At 44.9% G+C, this 21,675-nt stretch overlaps 1 protein-coding gene across 1 annotated transcript in view; it reads left to right on the top strand.

The window, feature by feature from the left end:
* PRKCE (protein kinase C, epsilon) overlaps positions 1 to 21,675 on the top strand; it is a 485,500-nt gene that overhangs the window by 395,065 nt on the left and 68,760 nt on the right. Inside the window, exon 11 of the mRNA XM_012653873.1 lies at positions 6,854 to 7,008. Coding sequence (XP_012509327.1) covers positions 6,854 to 7,008 — 155 coding nt within the window. The remainder of the gene's footprint in view (positions 1 to 6,853; positions 7,009 to 21,675) is intronic.

Below are 21,675 nucleotides of genomic sequence, written 5' to 3'. Positions count from 1 at the left end.
TTTTTCACTTGTTGTAATGATAGCTGTACTTTCTTTGCGGCTTCACATTCAGAAATGGAGAAATGAAATTGATTTCATTAAGTTTCCTCAAGTGGCTGAATCTTTCCTTTGGTGCTACCAAGGAAGAGTAGCAGTGAGGAATGAGGGTTGCTTGTTTTTCTTTTTCAAAGATGATAAAACATTTAGGGCAGTGGAAATGGGGAAGAGAGAGAATAACTTCAGGCTACCTTCTTCTGATCTGTCTTAATCTTTGCTTCCAGAATAGTTTTCCTTAAAATCAACTTTAATTATGGTATTTTACAGCTCAAAAGATTTCTAGGGTTCTTTACTTCCCTGTGTTTTCAGAGCCACCCCACCACCAGCACCACCCCATCTGTCTCCTTGCTACCTACATCCAGGGTCTGTGCACTGTTTCCGAAACAGCAAGGTTCTGTTTTTGTTTTGTTTTGTGTTTTACTGGGCTGGCTCCTACTTCCCTCATTCCCAGGAGCAGTTTTCATTTCTGCTTACCTCTGCCCTTAGGGCAAGTGCTTCTACCTTGCCTTCTCCTCCTCCCACCTCATCTCACATTGTTCAAAAGGTTACTCCAGTGTAGTCTTTGCCCCAGTTCAGGTTTATCTCAACCAAATTCCTATAGCAATGGCCAGTTCCGTCCATACCAGTCGTATTACGGAAAATATAGAAGGAGTTTTCACATGACTGTTTTTTACAATGATCTTTTGCAAGTGTTAAGGCCTGGGTGATAGATGATTATTTTCTAGGAAGGGCTAAGAAGATATGATCCAGATACGTAGGTTTCATAATCTGATTCGATACAGGAGAGTTTAGCACATAATGATACAGCATTTTGTGTTGCTTTCTACAGTTTCCTGGGTTTAATTTCTAGCTCTTGGAAACCAAAGCCATGGCTTATGTCATCTTCTATATCCCCCAGCCACCTAACTGAGGGCTGGGGGCCCAGGAAGGACCTGTTGAACTGATAGGTGATGTAGACTTGCAGGGGAAGAAGAGATGTTCCAGAGTGTGGACTGAGGACCCATGATGCCCTTAGATGGTACGCTGGGGAGATCGTCCGTGTGGTCACTGGCACATCAAAGGGGGACTCTTACAAGTCTGGTCTTTTGTTGGGTACTCATGTGAAATTGATTTGAAAGGTACAGAATCTTTTCACATTAAAAACAGCTAACAAAAAAAACCAAAAACAAACAAACAAAAAAAACAGCTAACAAATGATGGGGAGAATGTGTGTCCAAATAACCCTAACTGGCAGGACATGGGTGCTGCTGAGAGGCAGCCGCAGGCTATCCGTCACACCTTGAAAGATGAACAGGGCGGGCCTAGTTTCCCTTCAAAGGCAGGAAAGGTTAGCACTCTGGGAAAATGGAACCCAGTGGGAATTACACTCGTGTGGCCCTTCCAACTCGTAGGTCATTATTAACTATTCTTACCCTAAATGGCCGTGACACATAATCTCTTTCCTAATTTTATTGTTTTACCTGCTATCACAAGACCGTAACTTTTTAGATATTCAGGTGAGATTAAGGGAGGAGGTGGTGGAATAAGGCTTTTAAAATCTTTGATTACTTCAGAAAACATATTTGCTTACTTTACCAGGAAGTTGGTGTTTTGTTTTGTTTTGTTTTCTACCTGTGCCAAGAGAGGATTAATGAGTAGCCGCTGGGCTGCCAACTTGCTTTTGATTTCAGTTTATGTAATTAAGCAGTTCCCAGAATGACTTGAGGTTCTCACTCTATATCAAAACATGCTTCTCGAATGTGTTAGGTTTGGAGGTCAGGAACAATGCAAACTCACTGAATAGAGGGAGGGGAAGTGAAAAACTTATCTTGCTTTCAAACACCCCTAATGTGTAAAAAAGTTACTTAGGCTTTGGGGGCCATGAGCGTTGAGCTGTATTGAGTAGAAAGCAGATTAAAACTAAAGTTCAAAATGGGCTAAAATTAGAATAGCTCCAAATGAGGTTAATAATAGAAGTAACATGGGAAAACCTACTCTGGGTTACTTTTGAGTTTCTAGCAGCCTGAGTCCACGGTGGGTGTTCAAGGATTCAGGCATTCGGCACCAGGAATCCACCATGCCAGGCTCAGCTCTGGTTGCTGGGAATACGGTAGGGAACTACTCAGCAACACTTCCTCCTCTCGTAACACTCACTGGAGAACGCTGGATGAGCAGATTTTTATTGAGTGCTGCCTCAGGTGCAGAGTTTTGAGCTAGTGTTAACTGGGGTTGCTGGGAAGAATGAGATGTGTTTCTCAAAGAGCTGACCATCTCGCTGGGAAGTGAAGACATCTATCCATGGAGCGAAAGAACTGTCCAAGGCTGTCACCAAATACTGGGTGGTTGATACAGTCAGACCCTCTGTGGCTGAAATGTTCAGAGTGGGGACCTATCCCCAGATTCTGCAAACAGCAGGCTCTCTGCAGCTGGCTGACTCACCTTTTAGCTAGCAGTAAAAATTGGCAGATACAAGTGTTAGACCACTCTTTACTGCTTGTAGCACCCTAATCTTTTTTTAGTTCTTTATCCACATAGGGCTTGTTTTTAATTTTTTATGTTTACTGTTTTTTAGAGATGGGATTTCTCACTCTGTTGTCCAGACTGGGGTGCAGTGGCACAATCAGCTCACTGCAGCCTCCAACTCCTGGCTAAAGGGATTCTCCTGCCTCAGCCTCCTGAGTAGCTGGAGGCTGTAGGTGCATGACTATAGGTGCATGTCACCACATCTGGATAATTTTATTTTTTATTTTTAAATATTTTTTTAGAGACTGGGCCTCACTGTGTTGTTGCCCAGTCTGGTCTCGAACTCCTGGGCTTGAGCAATCCTCTCACCTCAGCCTCCCAAATAGCTGGGATTATAGGCATAGGCCAGGGTGCTCAGCCAGTGCTTGTTTTTAAAGGGAATTAGAGCAGCTTTTTTGCGTGTTAACCTAATTCCCTTAAAAAACCATAGGCTAGAATTACCGACAGTTCCTGCCCTCATGAAGCATACAGACTACTGGGGGAGAAAGTCATAAATAAATGACAGAAATATCAATAACACCTTCACTGTGCCGAATGCTGCAACAGAGTGTCACACACTGCGGGCGTTCGACCTCATTTGAGAAGTCAGGGACGGCTTCCTCGAAGAAAAGATGGCTGCACTGAAATCTGAAGGATGAAGAAGGATTAGTCAGGGCAAGAGAGAGGGAAAAACATTCCCAGCAGAGGAAACAGCATGAGCAAAGGCTCTGGAGCAGAGGAAACAAGGGACAGCTGGAATGGAGATGACTCAGAAGATCACACAGGCTTTGAGGCATGTTAAGGAGTTTTCTGTGTGTTCTAAGAGTAAGAGGAAACCTTTAAAAGAATTAAGCAGTAAAATGAGAGGAGGAAGGGGGTGGGTTGCAATTAGATCTCCATTTCAACAGGGTCGCTCCGCCGATAGCATGTTCAGCATTTGTGGGAAGCGTTGGTGACAAGGCACTTGCAAGAATCTAGACAAGAGATGCTTGTTGCTTGGGCCAGAATGGTGTGCCTGACGGTGGCGGAGCTGGAGAGAAACAGAAAGTTTACAGGTGCAAAGGCACAATAAGTAAAAGGAGAGGGCTCAGGGACGTGAGGGATGAGGGAGAGGGAGGTAGTAAGAATGACTTCCGGATTTCTGACTTGTCAAATTGGCTGAACAGGGAGGCCCTGCCTGAGACAGGCAATCCTGGCCAAGGACCAGTTTGTTGAGGAAGATGATGGGGTCGGTTTTGGACGTGTTGGGTTTGAATGTCTTTGAGACACCTGGACAACCATTGGACTAGTGTGTCTGGAGCATGCAGCAGGAGTCTAGGGTGGAGGGCCAAGCTCGTGAGTCATCTGCATAGAGAGGCCTTAGAAACTGGGTGTAGATGAGTCCCCCAGTGGGTGCTGGGCAAGGAAGGGGAGGGCCTAGAACTCAGCCTTGTGGGATTCCAGCACTTACTGGTGGGGAAGAACAGAAGCCCCCAGGAGAGCAGAAGAAACCCTGCCAGAAACGTAGGGAGAGAACCAGCTTGAAAGCCAAAGGAAACGGGTGTTTGGTAGAAGAGGAGGTGGTTGGGGAAGAAAGCTGCTGAGAGGTCAGAAAAAATGAAGACTTGATAGTGATAAAAATAATAATCGCTATTAATAAATACTGTTGCTAACAATAGTCATAAACGGTCTTTATGGAATGCCAGTTTTGAGCCCAGCATTTTAACCTATAATTTAATCCTCGTAAGAGGTCTGTAAGGCACGTCCTATGACTGTGTCATCCTCATTTTTACAGATCAGAAAACTGAGCCCAGAGAGACAAAGTCATTTGCAGTCAGTAAGTGGTGAAGTCAGTGTAGGAGCTCTTCTTTCTAACTCCACAGCACCTATTCTTAAAAACTGTGTGTCTGGTGTTGGTAGAACAAAAATCCACCAGGGAAGAGGATGCAGAAGGGGGCATTTTTCTCCTTTAGAGATTTGGATTTTTTCAAACATAGCCAAGGAACTATTCCATTGCTGCTACAGCCCAAATCCAGGGTTGGTGACTATGTAGTGAGCACATCAGCAGCTGTTTCTGGTTGTGTGGTTCAGCCAGACTAGGCCAGTGTTAAACGAATGATACAGCTGTGCTTTCCATGCGAAAGGTTTGCCCGAGTGCTTTAGGGTAGAGATTCTAAAAGCGTGGTCCCTGGACCAGCAGCATCAACATCACCCATCACCTGGGGTCTTCTTGTGGAGGCAGACTTTCAGAGTCACCTCCTGATCTTCTGAATCAAACTCCGAGTGAGGGGCCCAAGAATCCATATTCTAATAAGACTCCCTTGTGATTCTGATACATAAGTCTGAGAAACCTTGTTTTGGGGGAAATCTTTGAAAAGACAAAAAGACTGGAATACTTTATAATCCTTATACGGCACAGATGCAAAATACCTTGAGAGAAACCAGATGGACAGGAGTCAGTGGTTCTTGCCCCTGGCTACATGTTGGAGTGACCTGAGGAGCTTTAACAACTACTAGGCCTGGGTCCCACCTCAGGGATTCTGATTTCATGGGGCTGGGGTTGGCCTGCACATCTGACTCTGAAACGAGGATTCGAATGGAGAATGGACGATTGAATGAATAGTCGGCGAGGTAGCCCAGTACTTCTGAGTACAGAATTGTGCTGGGGAGAAAATGGGGCAGGCCTTGAAGGAGATGGTTAAGACAAATGGAAGAGAAGCTAGACCTTAGGCCCTTTGTGAATACCAGTAAAGCTTGCATAATTCTGGAGATTGTGGTTGGGGAGAAGGTAGATTGATTTAGTAACAATTCTTAGCTGTGGACTTATTTTCAAAGAGATGTCAATAATAAGTAGATATGCTTCATGCATAAAGAAGTATCATTGGTAACTTGTACTCAGTCCTCATGGAAAATAACACTCATCCTCCTGGAAGCCGCATGTAGACTACGTATGTTAAGAATGTACTCCACCCCTCCGGTCTCTCACGCCTCCCCGTTGACTGCGTCAGCCTTCATCCCCCGCTGAGCTGCTCAGTTTTCTGGCCCCTGAACATGCTCGCTCTGTTCCCACATGCTGGCATTGGTTTATGCCTCCCCTGACTTTCTCTTTCTCTCAAGGCCAGCTCCATCTTGAATCTTTCATGGCCCCCAGGTCAGAGAGCTCCCTTTCTTCTGAATCCATCAGCACCCGGTGTCTTTAATGCATTGTCATGCCTCGTGTTTCCCATCTCCACCCCTGGACCATAAGCCCCCAGGGAGGTGATGGCTTATCATTCTTTGCGTGCTGCCTGACACAACATTCCCCACGGTAGGATCTTAGACGAGTCGAGAAACTGTTCAAAGTGAATTCCAGTGCATCCTCTCCACGTTATCATGGATTACAGATAAGAAGGGGTCACCCCCGGCTAAGTGTGACTGTGGTCTGGCAGTTCTGAAGGCTGCCTTGACAAAAGTATCCATAGGAATCCTAGCGGGAATGTCCTCCAGGATATAATGTGGCCCTCATCAGGAATGGCGGTCTCACAGTCTCATTGTTCCATGTCACAATGTATTGGTTTCCTAGGACTGGGGTAACAAATGAACACAAACTTGTTGGCTTAAAACAATAGAAATTTATTCTCTCACAGTTCTGGAGGCTGGAAGTCTGGCATTGCTGGGCCAAAGTTAAGGCGTCGGCTGAGCTGTTCTCTCTCCAGAGGTTCTGTTCCTTACCACTTCTGGTGGCCGCCCGCGTTTTTGGCTTCTGGCTGCATCACGTCAAACCCTGCCTCTGTAGTCACTTGGCCACCTCCTCCCTTTTCGAGTCTCCCTCTACCTCCCTCTTTTGAGGACCATTGTGGGTGCATTTAAGGCCCACCCTAATAGTCCAGGGTCATCTCCCATCTCAAGATCCTTAATCACATCTGCAAAATCAGTTTTTGCCATATATGGTAACATTCACACATTCCAAGGATTGGGACCTGGGTATCTCTTGAAGGACTTTTATTCAACCTGCCACACGTGTAAAGGTATCTGGAGCTTCCAAAAGGGCAGAGGTGTGTCCAAGGCCACAAGTGAAGTTGGTAACAGAAATCAAAGGCCTGAGTCCCCTTTGTATCCATTTTAGGCCACTTCCACTAGATCAAGCTGATGTCCATGAAAGTAACACAGAGAAAGAGATTTTAAAAGAACGTTTCCTACCCTAATTTATGTGCTTTATTCCTTCGTCTTTTTTCTGGATCGTGCTACCAGGGTTCATCCACCTCTGAGGGTCTTCCCCCTCGAGTCCTGGTTATCTTGTGTTGGGCTCACACGATGCTGGCCTGTGTGGGCAGCTGCAATGAAATGACCCAAATGGCATTTTCTTCTCTCCTTTCAGGACCGCCTCTTTTTCGTCATGGAGTATGTAAACGGTGGAGACCTCATGTTTCAGATTCAGCGCTCCCGAAAATTCGACGAGCCTCGTTCACGGTTCTATGCTGCAGAGGTCACGTCAGCCCTCATGTTTCTCCACCAACATGGAGTCATCTACAGGTAGCCTCCTCTCTCCTCCTCTTTTTCCTGAAAGCAAAAAATAAAAATAAAAAAATAAATAAAAACTTCATTAGACACATGAACTGACTTTGGCTCCTGCCCAAGTGGTCTCTTAGCAACCCGCTATAGTTGTTTGTTCCAATTTGTTTACAGAGGACTTTTTTGGGGGCTGTTTATCACTGTGGATGTTAATATTTGAATGGCCCCAGGAGATTTGACCCACTGTTCATGCCAGTTTTGATTTAAAGCTCAAGCAGGACATTTTAAAGGCTTGGCGCCAGGCGACCTTGGCTCGACCTTGGTTTCTCTCTCTCCCCCACCCTCTTCCTTGAACACCAGGGCATTCTGTTTACTTTTTCCTTGTGTGCCACAAGCTTCCTCCCCTTCCCAATCTCTTGCCACTTCCTGAGTTTGTTTAGCTTAGTTGTCTCCAGCAGATAGAATCAGGGAAGGAGGAGTTGCTAGGGAATCAAGGGGTTTATGATCTAGGGTCGGGGGGTGGAGAATGGGAACTAGACAATGTCTGACAGGAAGTGACTTTTTGAAGATCATCCAGTCCTTTATTATTGTCCAGTTCCCTTCCAAGAAACACACAGGCGCATACACACCCACACCACGCGTGCACACACACACACACACACATTCACGTGCACGCGCACGCTAATCTTCCAGTAAGGGAGCAAGGCTATTGACGTAGGCTCTTCTGTGAGGTCAGGAATTCTGGGAGGAGTAAATATTTATAATTAGCAACAAGGACATTGAAGTTCCTTAAGGTTTTTTTCAATGGCTGCCAATTTCTTGGTCTTTGCTTCTTCCTCCTTTTTTTCCTTTTTTTTTTTTTTTTAATTGGGTAGAAGAGTAGCCGGCTTGGTTTAACCTAGAACTTAGTCACTCACCTAAAATTTACTGGCCTGTTCCTTGGAACAATGCCCTGGCTACATTCTTTAGAGGAGTTCTGGTCAACCCCCCACCAGGCTTTTCTTCCTTCTGCCATTTCTTAGATTCCCAAAGCAAGGGAAAAAAATAATCAGTGCTTTCCTATAGCCCGTATAATAAAGCCCATACTTTCTAGCCTCCTATTCGTGGCCCTCTGCAATGCCAGTCCATGGGTTTGTTTCCTGTTGCTGCATAACCAATTACCATGAACTTAGAGGCTTCGAAGAGCACTTGCTTATTACCTTGCAGTTTCCAGAGGTCAGGAGTCCAGGCATGGCTTATCTAGGTCCTCCGCTCAGGGTCTCATAAGGCTATGATTGAGGTGTCAGACAGGCTGCATTCTCATCTCAAGTTTGGGCTTGTCTTCCAAGCTGATGTGCTTGTTGGCAAAACTTTTATCCTTGTGGCTTTAGAACTCCTGTGGCTTGCTTCTTCAAGGCCAGCAGAAGAGCAAGTCTTTTCTGCTTTAAGTCTTCTACGTCAGGGAAGGCCTGGACCTCTTTTCAATAGTTGGTAATCAGGCTCATCCAAGAAAATGTCCCTTTTGATTAACTCAAAGTCAAATGATTAGAAGCCTTAAATATATCTGCAAAATCCCTTTGCCATGGCTGTATAATGTCACGTAATTGCAATAGTGATGTCATGTCAGCTTTGCTATATTCTGTTGGTTAGAGGTAAGTCGCAGGTTCTACCACATTCAAGGGAAGGGGGGGTTATGGGATTGTACCAGGGTGTGACTCCTTGGGGGTCGCCTTAGGTTGTGTTTGTCACAGCCCAATACAACTTTCTCTCCTCATTTCCCACACACCGTGTTTTGAACCCATGAAGGTTCTTAACTTTCCCCAGACTCACCTGCCAATTCTCAACTTTGCAGTGCTTCTCTCTCTCCACCTCCTCTGTCCAGCCCCAAAGCCTCGTGCACCACCACCTGCCTGGTCCCATTGGCCAGAGTAGGTCTCTGTCCCTCACACTCTCATTTGGGAATGAATTGCAATTTGAGACTTTCATTGCTATACCTACCACTGCTTGCCTTGTGTTATGATTAGACGTCTGTGTGGATCCTTCACTAAATTGCAAACTCTCTTAAGGGCCACTTCTTTTTTTAAAACTCTCTATCTTCTTTTATTCAACCTGTTCTTCTTGTTTTGTGCATAGTAAATACCAGCATGTGACTATTGACTTTATTTAGTTTCAAACCCTAATCCCCATCCCCAAAACAATTTACAAGCTAGATAGAGATGCTAGAGTTGAACACGTGGAAAGATCGTACAAGACAATGCATTGCTAGGTGCCAATGACCAGAAGAAAAACTGCCATTCCTTGAGATGCCTTCCCCACGCCGTCCCTATTAGGGTGGGTACAGCCTTCTACATTTTACTAAGAGGATGCAGAGACTCACCTTAAGTAATTTGTCCACGGCCATAGTCAGTAAATGGCAGACATAGGAAATGTAACGGACTGACCAAGTCTGCTATCCTCCATAACACTTGTCACCCTGCCTTTTCAAGCCCAGCTCCAAACTCCTTAGCTTCTCATTCTAGGTACTCCAAAACTCAGCCTTCCCTTAAAGCCCTGCTTCCCTAGATGAATGCTTTCCTCTCACCATACCAGTTGCTCTTTTGGCTTCTATGAGCTGTTCTCTCTCCCCCTCTCCCTCAACCGTTTCTCCTCAACCTCTGTATCATCTTGACTGGCTCCTTCCCTCCCTACCCTTCATCTTCTAAAGGCTGGTTTTCCCCAGGGCCTTCATCCCTCTTTATTCTTACCCTAAATACTCTCCCTGAGCAATCTCAGTCTTCCCACGGCTTCAAATAACTTCTCTATGCCAGTGACTCACATATCGCTAAATCCAGTGTCTCTCTCTGTCCAGCCCCCAGTTATCCCCAGCACCTCACACAAGATCTCTCCCTCAAACCTCCCCCTGCTGAGGCTTGACCTTGAGGCCTTCTCCCTTCTTCCCTGGCTGGTTTGCGGTAATTGACTGACTCAGCCCACTCCCTGCCTCTTGGTTTTCTGCCCTCCAGTCTGTCCCCGTCCCCCTCCCTGCTGCCCAGTATTCTTTTAAAGCACAGACTATCGCATGCTCCCCTTCTTAGCACCCTTCAACCCTTACCAGATGAAGTCCAGACCTCTTTGGGTCCCAGATCGCTCACAGCCTGGCCGTGGAGCTGCTGTGCACGGCTTTGTGGTCCGGGCCCGACATGGAAGTCAAAGGCATCCAGCCCCACTCCCCTCGCGTGGGCGGCTTCAACCCCGGGAAAGGGGCGCTTTTTGTGCCCAGAGGCGCTGCCTTTTTGTGCTTCTCAGAAAGACACCATACATGTTAACAGGGCCCTGGCAGCCCCCAGTCTTTTGGCCCTTACCCCTGTTCCTTCTGTTTAGGTACTTACCCCAAATGACTTGCCATTCTCCCCCTAACACCATTCTCTCCTTCCTCTGAGCCTCTGTCCCCACTATTCCTGGGATTCCCTTGCTATTAATCTGCATCTTGATCAGTGGTTCCCAGTTCACATCCATGGTCTGACTGCCCCAGTGTCCTGGTTTAAAAAGTATATAGATTTTTCTAATACCGGAGGAGGGGAAAGTACGTAAGAGTATAGGTAAAAAAAAAAAAAAGTGTCCCTGGGCCAGTGATGGCTGAAACTGGACAGTGGGCACACGGAGTTCATTTCTCTCTACTTTTGTGTATGTTTTGCCATAATAATCCTAATAATAATGATAAAAAATAATGAAAGAATATGGATTCTAGGGTAACACTCTGGAACTGAAGCTTTTGATTCAATAAATCTGATATATGGGCTCAGGAATCTGTATTTTTTTAAAGTGTTCCCCACGTAATTGGGGATCACAGGTTGAGAGAAATTCTGCTCTGCCTTGAGGATGGTGCCAAGCACCCCAGCTCTGTGCAGCCCCCCGACCACCCTGGCTGCAGTGGAGCACGCCTCCCCTGTGCGACAAAGCATCTCTCTGTACCACACGTTTAGCAGGTTCCCTTTGCCCACCTTGTGTTTTTACCCATGCACCTATTCCGTGGTTGAGAATTCCACGTGAGAGAGCTTACCTAGTTGGCCTGAGACTGTGCCCTACTTGTAGTAGGTGGTCAATAAATATTTATTCTTCTAGTCTGTATTTCTCCAGAGTTTTCCAACCCAGCGGGTTGCCTCATAGGTGTGTATTTCTTGAAATTCTCTGTTTAAAGCATTCCTAATGCACAACACAGTTTTTTTCCTTGACCCATTCCTTCTTATTTAATGGATTCGTGAGGACCATGTTTCAGGCTGCCAGCAGAAGGGCTGTGTCGGGTAGCCCATGCGAGGCTGACAGAGAGGCTGTGTGTGTCCTTGCCCGTTTGCTTCTGGATATTCCAAAGTCAGGCAGAGATTGCATTTTGTGCGATATTTTTGTGATAGAGATTTATTTGGTAGATTGGCAAGGCAGCTTTTGGAGAACGAACTTCATCGCTAAAGCTGAGATTGAATTTTCCAGCCTTCCTGTTGAAATTTATACACAAACTAATTAGCTAATTGGCCAGTGTCCAAGAAATAAGAGAAGTCCTTCCTCTGGCCAGTGGCTCACACTTGAAAGAGAGCCCAGGATGATAGGCACGGCCCTGTTTTCCTTTGGTCCCTCTGGGGGTCAGGCTCCCCACCACAGGCTGCCGGAGGGCACTGTCTCTGTGTCTCCTGCTAGGGGTTCCTGTGCCGCCTCTGTGTGCCATGGTGGAAGAATGCATTCAGTCATCTGTTTCCACTCTTCCTAACTGTGGGTTTTAAACCTCCTCTGCCCATTTACACGCTTATACACTGTGAGAGATGGAGGTTTTGAAGGGGGAGTCTTCTGTCCAAAGTTGACTCAGGAAACTTTCTCCTCCTCCATTTAATGCTCAGTGCTTGTGCATATTATTTAAATTTTGGATCTTTCCTCTTCCAAAATAAGGTCATATGGGTGGGCTCAATGACTCTCAGAGAATGCTTCTGTGGCCATGTGCATGAAAGAGAGATCTTGTGATTTGCCTTAGGCAGCAAGGGGAGCTGGGGGCCCTGAGAGGAGAGCTGAAGGCACGGCAGATAGGAAAGTGTGGTCTTACTGTTCACGGTCCAGAGGCCAGGAGCACCGTGCGGCAGGGGGTGGTGAAGGACGTAGATTCCACGGCCCTGGCCGAGGGCTCTGTGCCCCAGTGTCCTCATCTATAATGTGGGATTAGTAGTTGTACCTATCTCATGAGATGGTAGGGATGTCGTGAGTTAATAGGTCTAAATAATTTTGAATAGTGCTGGCCACACAGTTAAGTCATCTATAAATGTTAACTAGTCTATTAAGCTTCGAATTCATTTTTATTATGAGCTATTGAAAGGACAGTGGAGATCTTCCATCCTGCCTGGACTCCAAAAGGGATTCCTAATCCTTCTTGTGTTTTTAAACTCTTTTTTTAAAATTATAAAAGTAGTAGCCATAGGAAAAAGAAAAATATAAGCAATGAAGCGAGATATAAAGTTAGTTTCCCTTCACCAACCTCACAGCTACCGAAGGGTAAAACAGTTTAAGAGTTTCTAGAGAATCCTCCGAGGAATCTTCTCGAGTGAGTTCCAGAAGCCCTTTGAGACCGGTTTCCATTGGTGAAGTTCAGATGATACCTGCCTCGTCTCCTCCACAAGGTAGTTGAGAGTGGTTGCTGGAAGTCAGAGTATGGTAGAGGATGTAAAAATAAGTAGGAAATGACAAGGCATCTTATTTATGGGATGTATCATGAACGATTAACGTTCGTCATTTCCAGCACTAAAATTTGGTCTTTATCCACCAAAAGAGGAAGTTGTAAGTTACAAACCCTGCTCTCCTGCTCCTTGTCTGAGCCTTTGGACCCTTGCTGAGCCATTGTTGTCACTCCCTGGGAGCAGGCCTCCCCGGTGCCTGGCACCAGAATGGGGCAGTGGGGAAACAAACAAGGGGGAGAGAGGGCACCTCTGCCATGGCCTCTGCCTGAGCATGCGGGAAGTGCTTAGAAAAGGCTTTTCTCATTGACTGTGATGTTTATAAAAATCAAATAAGAATTAAAAGCAAGGAACAAAGATTTAGTCAAGAGCTCAGTGCACCTTATAAACCTGTCTTAAATGTCTTGTTCTCTCCAGAGCTAGGGACAAGGCCCGAAAGGAGGGGCTTAGGAGGGGTTTTCCTAGAAGGAGCTGGGGGAAGGTACTAAGGTTCCTGCCTGTGCTTGCCAAGCCGAGCCTCCCTGGAAAACGCGTATGGAGTTATGATATAAACTTTTGTCCTGCTGTCCTGCTAGTCAGACAGGGAAGTGCGTGCCTCGATCCCTGGAATCCTGTCCTGCCATTGGCACAGTTAGGGATTTCTTGACTTGGCGAAGGTCTCTAGTTAAACCTGTGTTAGTAACTGGAAGGTCTAATGTTTAGTCCCATCTGCTTTCAATACGTTATCAAGTGATTTAAGCTGATACAAAGCAGGGGAGGAGAAGGAGGTAGGGCAATCCCCTCCTTTTGCCTTGCCAGGCTTGTAGGACCTGGCCCTTAGAAAGTCACTGAGGGTCCTTAAAGATTGTTTTCCCTGCAGACCATTGTTCTCAGCTGTCAGTGTCCCCCTACCCATTATAGAAAATGACATTTTAACATAAAACTGCTAAGCTCTAATGGCTGAGTCTCTAATGGGAGGATATCAGCTACCATGGCAGGAATCACGAGTGAATGTTAAGTCAAGGAGGTCTTTGGGGACTATAATCCAACTCTTCCATTTTATAGATGCAGAACTTGGAAATCGAAATTGGACAATAATGCACCCAAGTTTACACAATGAGATAGTATAAAGCTTAGATGTTATTTTAATCAAAGATACACATGTAGATAAAGGGTCAAACAGTTCTATAAGGTGTTTAGGGAAATAAAAAGTATTAATAGTTTTCTGCCCTCCCTCTCCCTCTCCCCAATTTCCTCTTCTGAAAAGGCAATCACCTTCAACTCTTATAGCTCACTCTTCTGGCATGGACCTCTGTATTTCTAAATGACATTATTTTGTTGTTACTTTTTTAAAAATTTCAGCATTTTTCAGCATTACCTAGTGACTTTCCACTAGGAAGATGAGGATTCAATTCTGTTTCACACCCACTATCCGCCCTTCCCAACCTCCTGTCCTCTCAATATATTGAGTTTACTGTAATTTCAGTTAAATGAATATGTATTGTCTAGAATATCATGCCTGTGAGTACTGTATTGTCAGGTGGTATGCTAGCATTACTTTTTCTTTCCTGTGCTTTTTATTTTCCCTGGAGTTAATAATTACCTCTTTGTTTTCTATGTACATATAATTGATTCAACCACCAACTCTCCACAGATTGTCCATGTCTCCCCTTAGGATATTTAGATGCCATCAGTATTCTGTCAGTTTCATGTTCTTGGGTGACTTTCTCCCGGGACCTCTCAGCTGCTGCAGTCTGTATGATGCTCTCTGTGCCTGCCGCAGATTTGTCCCCGGGCTCTCCCTTCACTGTTACTCTCAGCTTCCTCTTCCCACTATCCTAGTTGAAGCTCCTTTTCTTGTATCTCACGTCTGCCTCTTTTTTTGTATGTTCCCTCGACGTGGTAAAGCACCTCCAGGAGTTTTCTGAGAAAAAATGTATGGGAAGTAAAATTTTGAGACCTTCCGTTTATATCTAAAAATCACCTTTATTTTACTCTCAGACTCAATGAAGAGTTTGGGCATAGGATTCTAGACTGAAAGCCATTTTCACTCAATTGTAAGGCATTGTTCTATTGTTTTCCACCTCCCAGTGTTGCTGTTAAGAAGTCTGGAGCCATTTTGATTCTTGATCCTTCGTATGGATCTATTTCTTTTTTTCCAGAAGCGTGTTAGAGCTTTCTGTCACTGTTATTCTAAAATTACCCAACGATGTGGTGTAGGTCTATGTTCATTCGTTAAACTGGGCCCTGGATAGATCTTTCCAGTTTGGAAAATTAAGCCCCTCAGTTCTGGAAAATGTCTTTTTAATTTCTTTAATGGTTTCCTCTCTTTTTTCTCTTTCTGGAACTATCATTCAGATATTAGACTCATCAACTTGGGGTTCATTATGGACTCATCTGCTGGCCGCTTAGTTGGGGGGTATCTATCAAAATGTTTAGGCCTTTCCTCTTGGAGTTCTTAGATCACCCTGGGAAGACTCTTGCAGAGTCCTGTCCTGCCAGAAGGGAGAGGGCCTGGCAGCCTGCACCTCCGGAGCCAAGTGAAGGAAGAGGGTTGGAGGACCCAGCTTCCGGAGCACACGGATGTTTAATCCTCCTGTTTTCAGTGCTGTACCCTGGTGCCCACGCCTGCTCCCATCCAGTCTGGAGACCCTGTTTCTCTTCTCCAGAGAATAAACCATAAACCTTTGGGGCAGAGAAAAAGAGAATCTGGATTTATAACAGCTTTTCAGCCACATCTCTTTATTTTATCTCTTTCCACATCACCCTCATTTCTGCATGTAACTGTTACTGATTATGCCTGACTTGGGGTGGGGGTGGAATTCTGCCGCATAAATTTTATTATTCTTTCCCCATTGCTGGTTCAAGACTCAGTTTTCTTGGGTCTACTGAGTGAGTTACCACTCATCTATTTGCTTCCCAGCTTCCGAAATTGTGTTGCTGTTTGTTGTTGTTGTTGTTGTTGTTGTGCTCCCCATCTCTGTGGGAAGGAGAGAAAAGTAGTTGTGGGTATTCAAAATCTACCTTCTTTATGCAGAAGTCAATACTAATAATAACAATAGCAGTAGCAGTAACAACAATAATAGCAAAATACTTATTTAGCCTTTGTTACGAGCCAGACCCTATTTTGAACACTTGGCATGTATTGACTCATTTAATCATCACACCAGCTCTGTGAGGTGGATACTGCTGTTATCCCCAGGATTTATGATCTTTCTAAAAATGAGATCTTGCTATATCTCACCACCATCACTGCCACTGTTGGGTCACCTTGTCTCTGTTGCTGCCAGCCAAGGTTTTGTATGGGAAGCAAAGGTGTGTATTGGAGACAGCAGAGAGTTTGGGGTCAGAGAACTGGGACTGAATCCTGAGTCTGCCTCATCTTTGTTGTGTTTTGGGCAGAATAATTAAACTGCTGGAAATGTAATTTCCTCATTGTATCATGGGAATTCTAATGCAAACCTCCTTAGACTGTTTTGAAAATTACATGACAAAACATTTTTCAGACATGCTGAGTACAATCTTTAGGTATCTAGTAGCCTCCAAAAATATTGGTTGGATGAATGGAGAGCATAGAGTTTTGGAGTCAGAGAGTGTTATAGACTGAATTGTGTCCTCTCCAAATTCATACATGGAAGCTCTAACCTCCCAGTACCCAAGAATGTTGACTGTATTTGAAGATAGAGCCTTTAGAGAGGTAATTAAGGCAAAATGAGGCTACATGGATGGGCTCTAGTCCAATATGACTGGTGTCCTTATAAGAAGAGATTAGGATGCAGACAAGCAGGGGGAAGACCACATGAAGACACCAGAAGAAGATGGCCATCTGCAAGCCAAGGAGAGTGGCCTCAGAAGAAACCAACCCTGCCGGCACCTTGGTCTTGGACTTCTAGCCATCACAACTGTGGGAAAGTAAATTACTGTTGTTTAGGTCACCCAATCTGTAGTTTTGTGTTATGGCAGTTCTAGCAAACTAATGCGGAATACCTGAGTTCAAGTCCCAGTATTGCCGCTTATTAACTGTGTAGCCCTGTGCAAATGACTTCATCTCTCTGAGCACAATTTCTTTCTCTATGAAATGGTGCTACTAACAAATATTTAAAAAGACAGCCAGAGCTATGGACTTGACGTAAATTGTAAGAGTTAAATAAACTACTGGACATAAAAATGCTCCTGGAGGTTGTTTTGGGGCTCAGTCCACGTCTGAGGGGGTACAGACACACCCACAATGATGGCAGTGCAGTAACGCCCCTGTAGGGAGGAGCAGGTTGGTGGACGTGCCAGTCTGTGTCCCTCGTGCAAGTTAAGGGCCGGTTGACAGCAGGGCCCTGATCTCACCACCAGGCAAAATTCCATTTCAGTACATGTGCATGACAGTAACCAAGGCCTGGAGCAGCTGACAGATCTGCTTGCACTGGAAAGCTGCGGTATCTGATTTTGGTGCCTCAACTTCCCTGTCAGTCTCCCTTTGCACCTAACCAACTTCATGAGCTCCCCACCACCCCCTCCATGACTTGTTCCAGCAAAGAAGCTGACTTTAGAAATGTGCGTTCTAGTAATGAGACCCATTCTGTCCCTCTACCGTGTTGTAACATTGAAGGGCTTCGCCCCTTAATAAAGGAATGCTAAATACTGGCATGAATTTTTCAGGAGTGGTCACTTTTTTTATGGGTCTAAATTTACTTGCGGGTGAGATCATCTGTACCCAAACTGATGTCATGCAGCATTACCTGCTGATAATAGTGGGGGCTGAAATCGTTGTGACATGACAAAGGGGAAGGGAGGGGAGAGGAGAAACGGAGCTGGTTGGGATGAGAGCCAAGTTTACATTCCTCTGAGAAAGCCACCGTATTGCTGCCCAGCTCAGAAGCAGAATTCTGACTGCCATTGACATCAGAGGTTCAGAGCAAACAGGAAGTTTGGAACCAGAGGGAAATTCCTGATTAAATTTGTTTGAGTGTTTCAGCTAGTAATGTGTGTTCAAAGAAAAAATTATCAGGGACTCTGTCATCTCCTGCTTTTTGCTTGTCTCCTAGTACCTAGCGTAAAACTGAGAACCCAGTGCAATGCTTAAGAAACAGTTCGAGAAGCCCTGGGCTTAAACTCTGCCTCTGCTGCTCAGTAGATGTTGATCCTGGGCAAGGAACGTAACTTCTCTAAACCTCAGTTTCTTTGTGTGTTACATGGGGTTATTGCTTCCCCTACAGAGATATTGCAAGAATAAAATGAGTCAATAAAAGTAAACCAGTTACAACTGTGTCTGGTACAGAGTAAGTGCTTGCTGAATATTAGCTGCTGTTAGTGGCCGAGTGCACAATTGATAAGATTCACTTTGTCCGTCTCAAAAATCTTACTATGAATGTATCCTGCCAGTGGCAAACTGATGGAAACACATTGCCTGGGGAGAGTCTTCCAAATAAGGGGCTCATTTGAGGCAGCAACATGTGTCCTGTAAAGGAGAATTTGTTATCTGTGAATTACTTTTATTTTATGACTATGCTGTGTTCTATAGAAAGCAGAGATCTTGGAACAAGTATTACTAATAATACAATGTGTTCAGCAGCAGAGACTGAATTCTTCAAGGTTTGGTCATAGTATTTTTGTTTCTTCAATGCCTTTGGCTAATGATTGAGCTGCTAAAAATGGGAATTGTTTTAGCAAACAATCAGCAGCTTTGCCATGGTAAGCAGAGTCCTGTATGAGGATCTGAAGCTGGTCTCTGGTCCCTCCCAGTTGGCTGCTAGTTTCGAGGGGACTCAGGCTGGAGGGGAGTGGTAGGGGGTGCTACAGTGAGTGGAAGCTGCTGGGACTGCACTTAATCGGTTTCTCTCTTTGGTCAAATGGCAACAGGCTGAAGGAGCAATACTGCTGGCTGTTGCCACCTTCTCTCTCCTTCTGGGTCTCTTATCTTACCACTCCTGGCCAGTTAGTTCTCATAAAGCAAGGAGTTAGGGCAGTTTCTTGTTCAGAAGCCTACAGTGACTTTGTGTTATCTCCAGATAATGTCCAGCCTCTTCTGCTTCTTACTCAAAGCCATCCACAAGCTGACCCTGTCACTGGCTTCATCTCAGATCATACACAAATCTCTTTCTACCCTGCATGATAACCCCCTCCTATCTTCCCAAGGGCTTCTCCCACCAAGCTCCTCTCCAAGTCACCTCTCGAACCTAATGTGAGTGCTCATTGACAGACCTGTGACACACCCGTACACAATGTGCATGTATTACCTAGATCTGAACATCAGCAGTCACAACACAACATGTTTCCACCACTCGATGCCTTTGCTTAGGAATACCATACCCTTTCCTGGAACAACATACCTTTCGTTAACTCTTTCTGCTCTTTTAAGATTCAGTTTCAGCTCATTTTCCCTAACCCTTTCCAGCAAAGTTAGTTATTCCTCTTTTTAATGTTGCATCTGCTACATTATATTACAGGACTTCTTACACTGCATTGTAACTCTTTCTTGGTTGAATGATCCAATAGGGCTTCCACAGGATATGGTAAATTTTTGGTTGTACCCAATGGCCCATGATTTCTTGACCAACCTATTAAAATTTATTAAGAAAACGTTTCCGGGAAAGTGGGGGAATTTTCTAAACATATTTGGCCACAGGAGACATTTTCTAGTGGACTTCTTGCTGGACCAAGCTTTCCCTGGGCCTCCTTTCTGTGTGCATGGCCCCATTCCACATGTCTTTTTGTCTTCGCAATGTCTGGTTGACGAATTGCTGCAATGGAAAAAGCACCAGGCTACAAGTCAGGGGCCAGAACTCTGATGAACTCTGCCTTAGCAGGGTGGCCTTAGGCAAATGACTTCTCTTCTCTGGGCCTCAGTGTTTTCCCTACCCACAAAATACCAAGGCCAGATTGAATGATCTAACTCTGTGATCCTAAGATTGTTTGGTTTTGGAATGCCTTAAACAGAAACTAGAAATGAATTTAAAATTGCTGTCTCAAAATGACCTCAGCGAGGCTCGGGAGGGTAACTGAAGCTATGTAGCAAGAATGCCTGGGTGCCCCTGAAGGAGAATTTAGAAATCCTGGCAGGCAATTTTTGCACTTCCTTGGAATGTGAGACTTCATTGGTAGGTGGTTCCATGCTCTGCTGTCTGTATATCAAATCATGGTCTGTGGGTTCCCCCCCCCCCCGCTCTAATTTATCCATAGTCACCCTTCTTAAAACAAATAGCATTTTGAGGCTCTGATGTTGACAAGTTAAGTATTGATCCCTGTGGTGAGCAGAGCTCTCTCGAGGCGCTGTAACTGACCACGTGAGGCAGAACTCCTGGCACAGAGCAGGGATGCTTGCTTAGAAAGTCCTGGTCCTGTCAGAATTGAGAATCCCATACTCGTGTCAACACCTTCTCGGAAGTGGTGCATCTCTCTGATGAAATCCCCTCGCTTATTGTGAATTTGCTTATGCAAAAGCATTTATTGGAAGGGGATTTCTGTCTGAATTTGTACAATCTCTCTCAAGGACCAATCAAGAAAAAAGTCTGTTTTTGGAGATCAGTGTATTTAAGCAGATGTTCATTTATTCGGTCAACGACAACTAAGTTGTTGGTGTGCCAGGTGTAGGCCTTTGAGATACCATGGTAAGGAAAAGAGGCATAGTCTCTGTCCTCTTGGCACTTGCATTTGGGAAGGGATGGCAGACATTGAAACAAGCAATAATAATAGAAACTGGTAAGAGTTATGATAGGGAAATTATAATGTGCTGCTGGGGAACACATAGCAGGGATACCTCAGCTAACCTTTAGAAAGTCCAGGAAGGCCTTCTGGGGGAAGTGACCTCTCCCAGAGAGGCCCAACAGGATAAGTAGGAGTTGGCCAGGGTAAGAGGACATAGAAGAGTGGGCCAAGGAGTGGGAACAGGATGTGCGAAGGCTTGGTGTGGGGAGGGGGAACCCCATATGGGTCTATGGGTCTAAAGAATTTCTGTTTGCTTGGAACTCAGAGCACAAGGTGGTGGGGGGAAGCCTGGTGAGCAGTGAGGCCAGAGGGGAGGCCAGGAACCCCAGTCTGAGGGCTGTTGAATGACTGTCAGAGCACTGGCAGCAGCTGTATCCTGGGTTGTATCTGGAACAACATGTGGGACCTGTGAAAGATGAGCCTACTATTTAATAGACTATCAGAGGTGGAAGAATATTTGAGAGGTTAGCTACTCTCATTCCATCATTTATATATGAATAAACTGAAACTTCTCAGACTGTGTGACTTGTCCAAGGTCACTTGGTCTCTTAGTGACACAGACGGAACCTTGAGTTGGGGCTCTGGTGTTTTGATGATGTGTGCTCATAAACTGACTTTCAAAAAATACCCCAAACCCTGATTTGTTGTAGCATTTGAGGATTTCTGTGGTGTAAATACTTCCCCTGGGGCCAGGTTCAAGCTATCCATATTTAACAGGCAGCTCACAGAGTTTCTGAAAATTTAACAGTGTGCTCATGAGCTGGTGTGAGCCAGCTACAGCACCCATAGGGAAAGCTGATTGTGCAAACTCTTCCCAACTCTGTGTTCAGTGTTGGTAGTTTCCAATCAGCAGTGCTGGAGTACTTATACTATGAAAATCAGCAAACACTACAGATCAAAATTTTTTCCCCATTAGAAAGCCATTGTTAAGCATTTACCAGTATACCATTGGAGCATGTAGTCCTCACTGACCAGTAGTCAGAAACTTCCTCATGAAGATAAGAGAAAGTGTCCCAGCACATTAACTGTTCTACGCCCTCTTACTTCACATTTCTGGTCTTGATTTCCTTATCTGTACAGTGGGGATAATGCCATAGTTCAACAAATTTAAGATGCTTCTGATTTTAAGATACACAATTGTTTTTATTTACATGAACTTTTTATTTTAGAACAGTTTTGGATTTACAGAAAAGGTGCTAAGATAGCACAGAATTCCCATATACCCCACATCCAGATTTCCCTATTATTAACATTTTATGTTCAGATGGTATATTTGTCACAATTAATGAACGAATATTGATGTATTATTAACTAAGGCCATACTTTATTCAGATTTCTTAAGTTTTTG

The sequence above is a fragment of the Propithecus coquereli genome, unplaced genomic scaffold, assembly GCF_000956105.1.
Source record: "Propithecus coquereli isolate 6110/MARCELLA unplaced genomic scaffold, Pcoq_1.0 Scaffold43, whole genome shotgun sequence".
Taxonomy (NCBI): Eukaryota; Metazoa; Chordata; class Mammalia; order Primates; family Indriidae; genus Propithecus; species Propithecus coquereli.
Note: the sequence above shows the minus strand (reverse complement) of the source record. Positions and strands in the feature narration are given on the sequence as shown.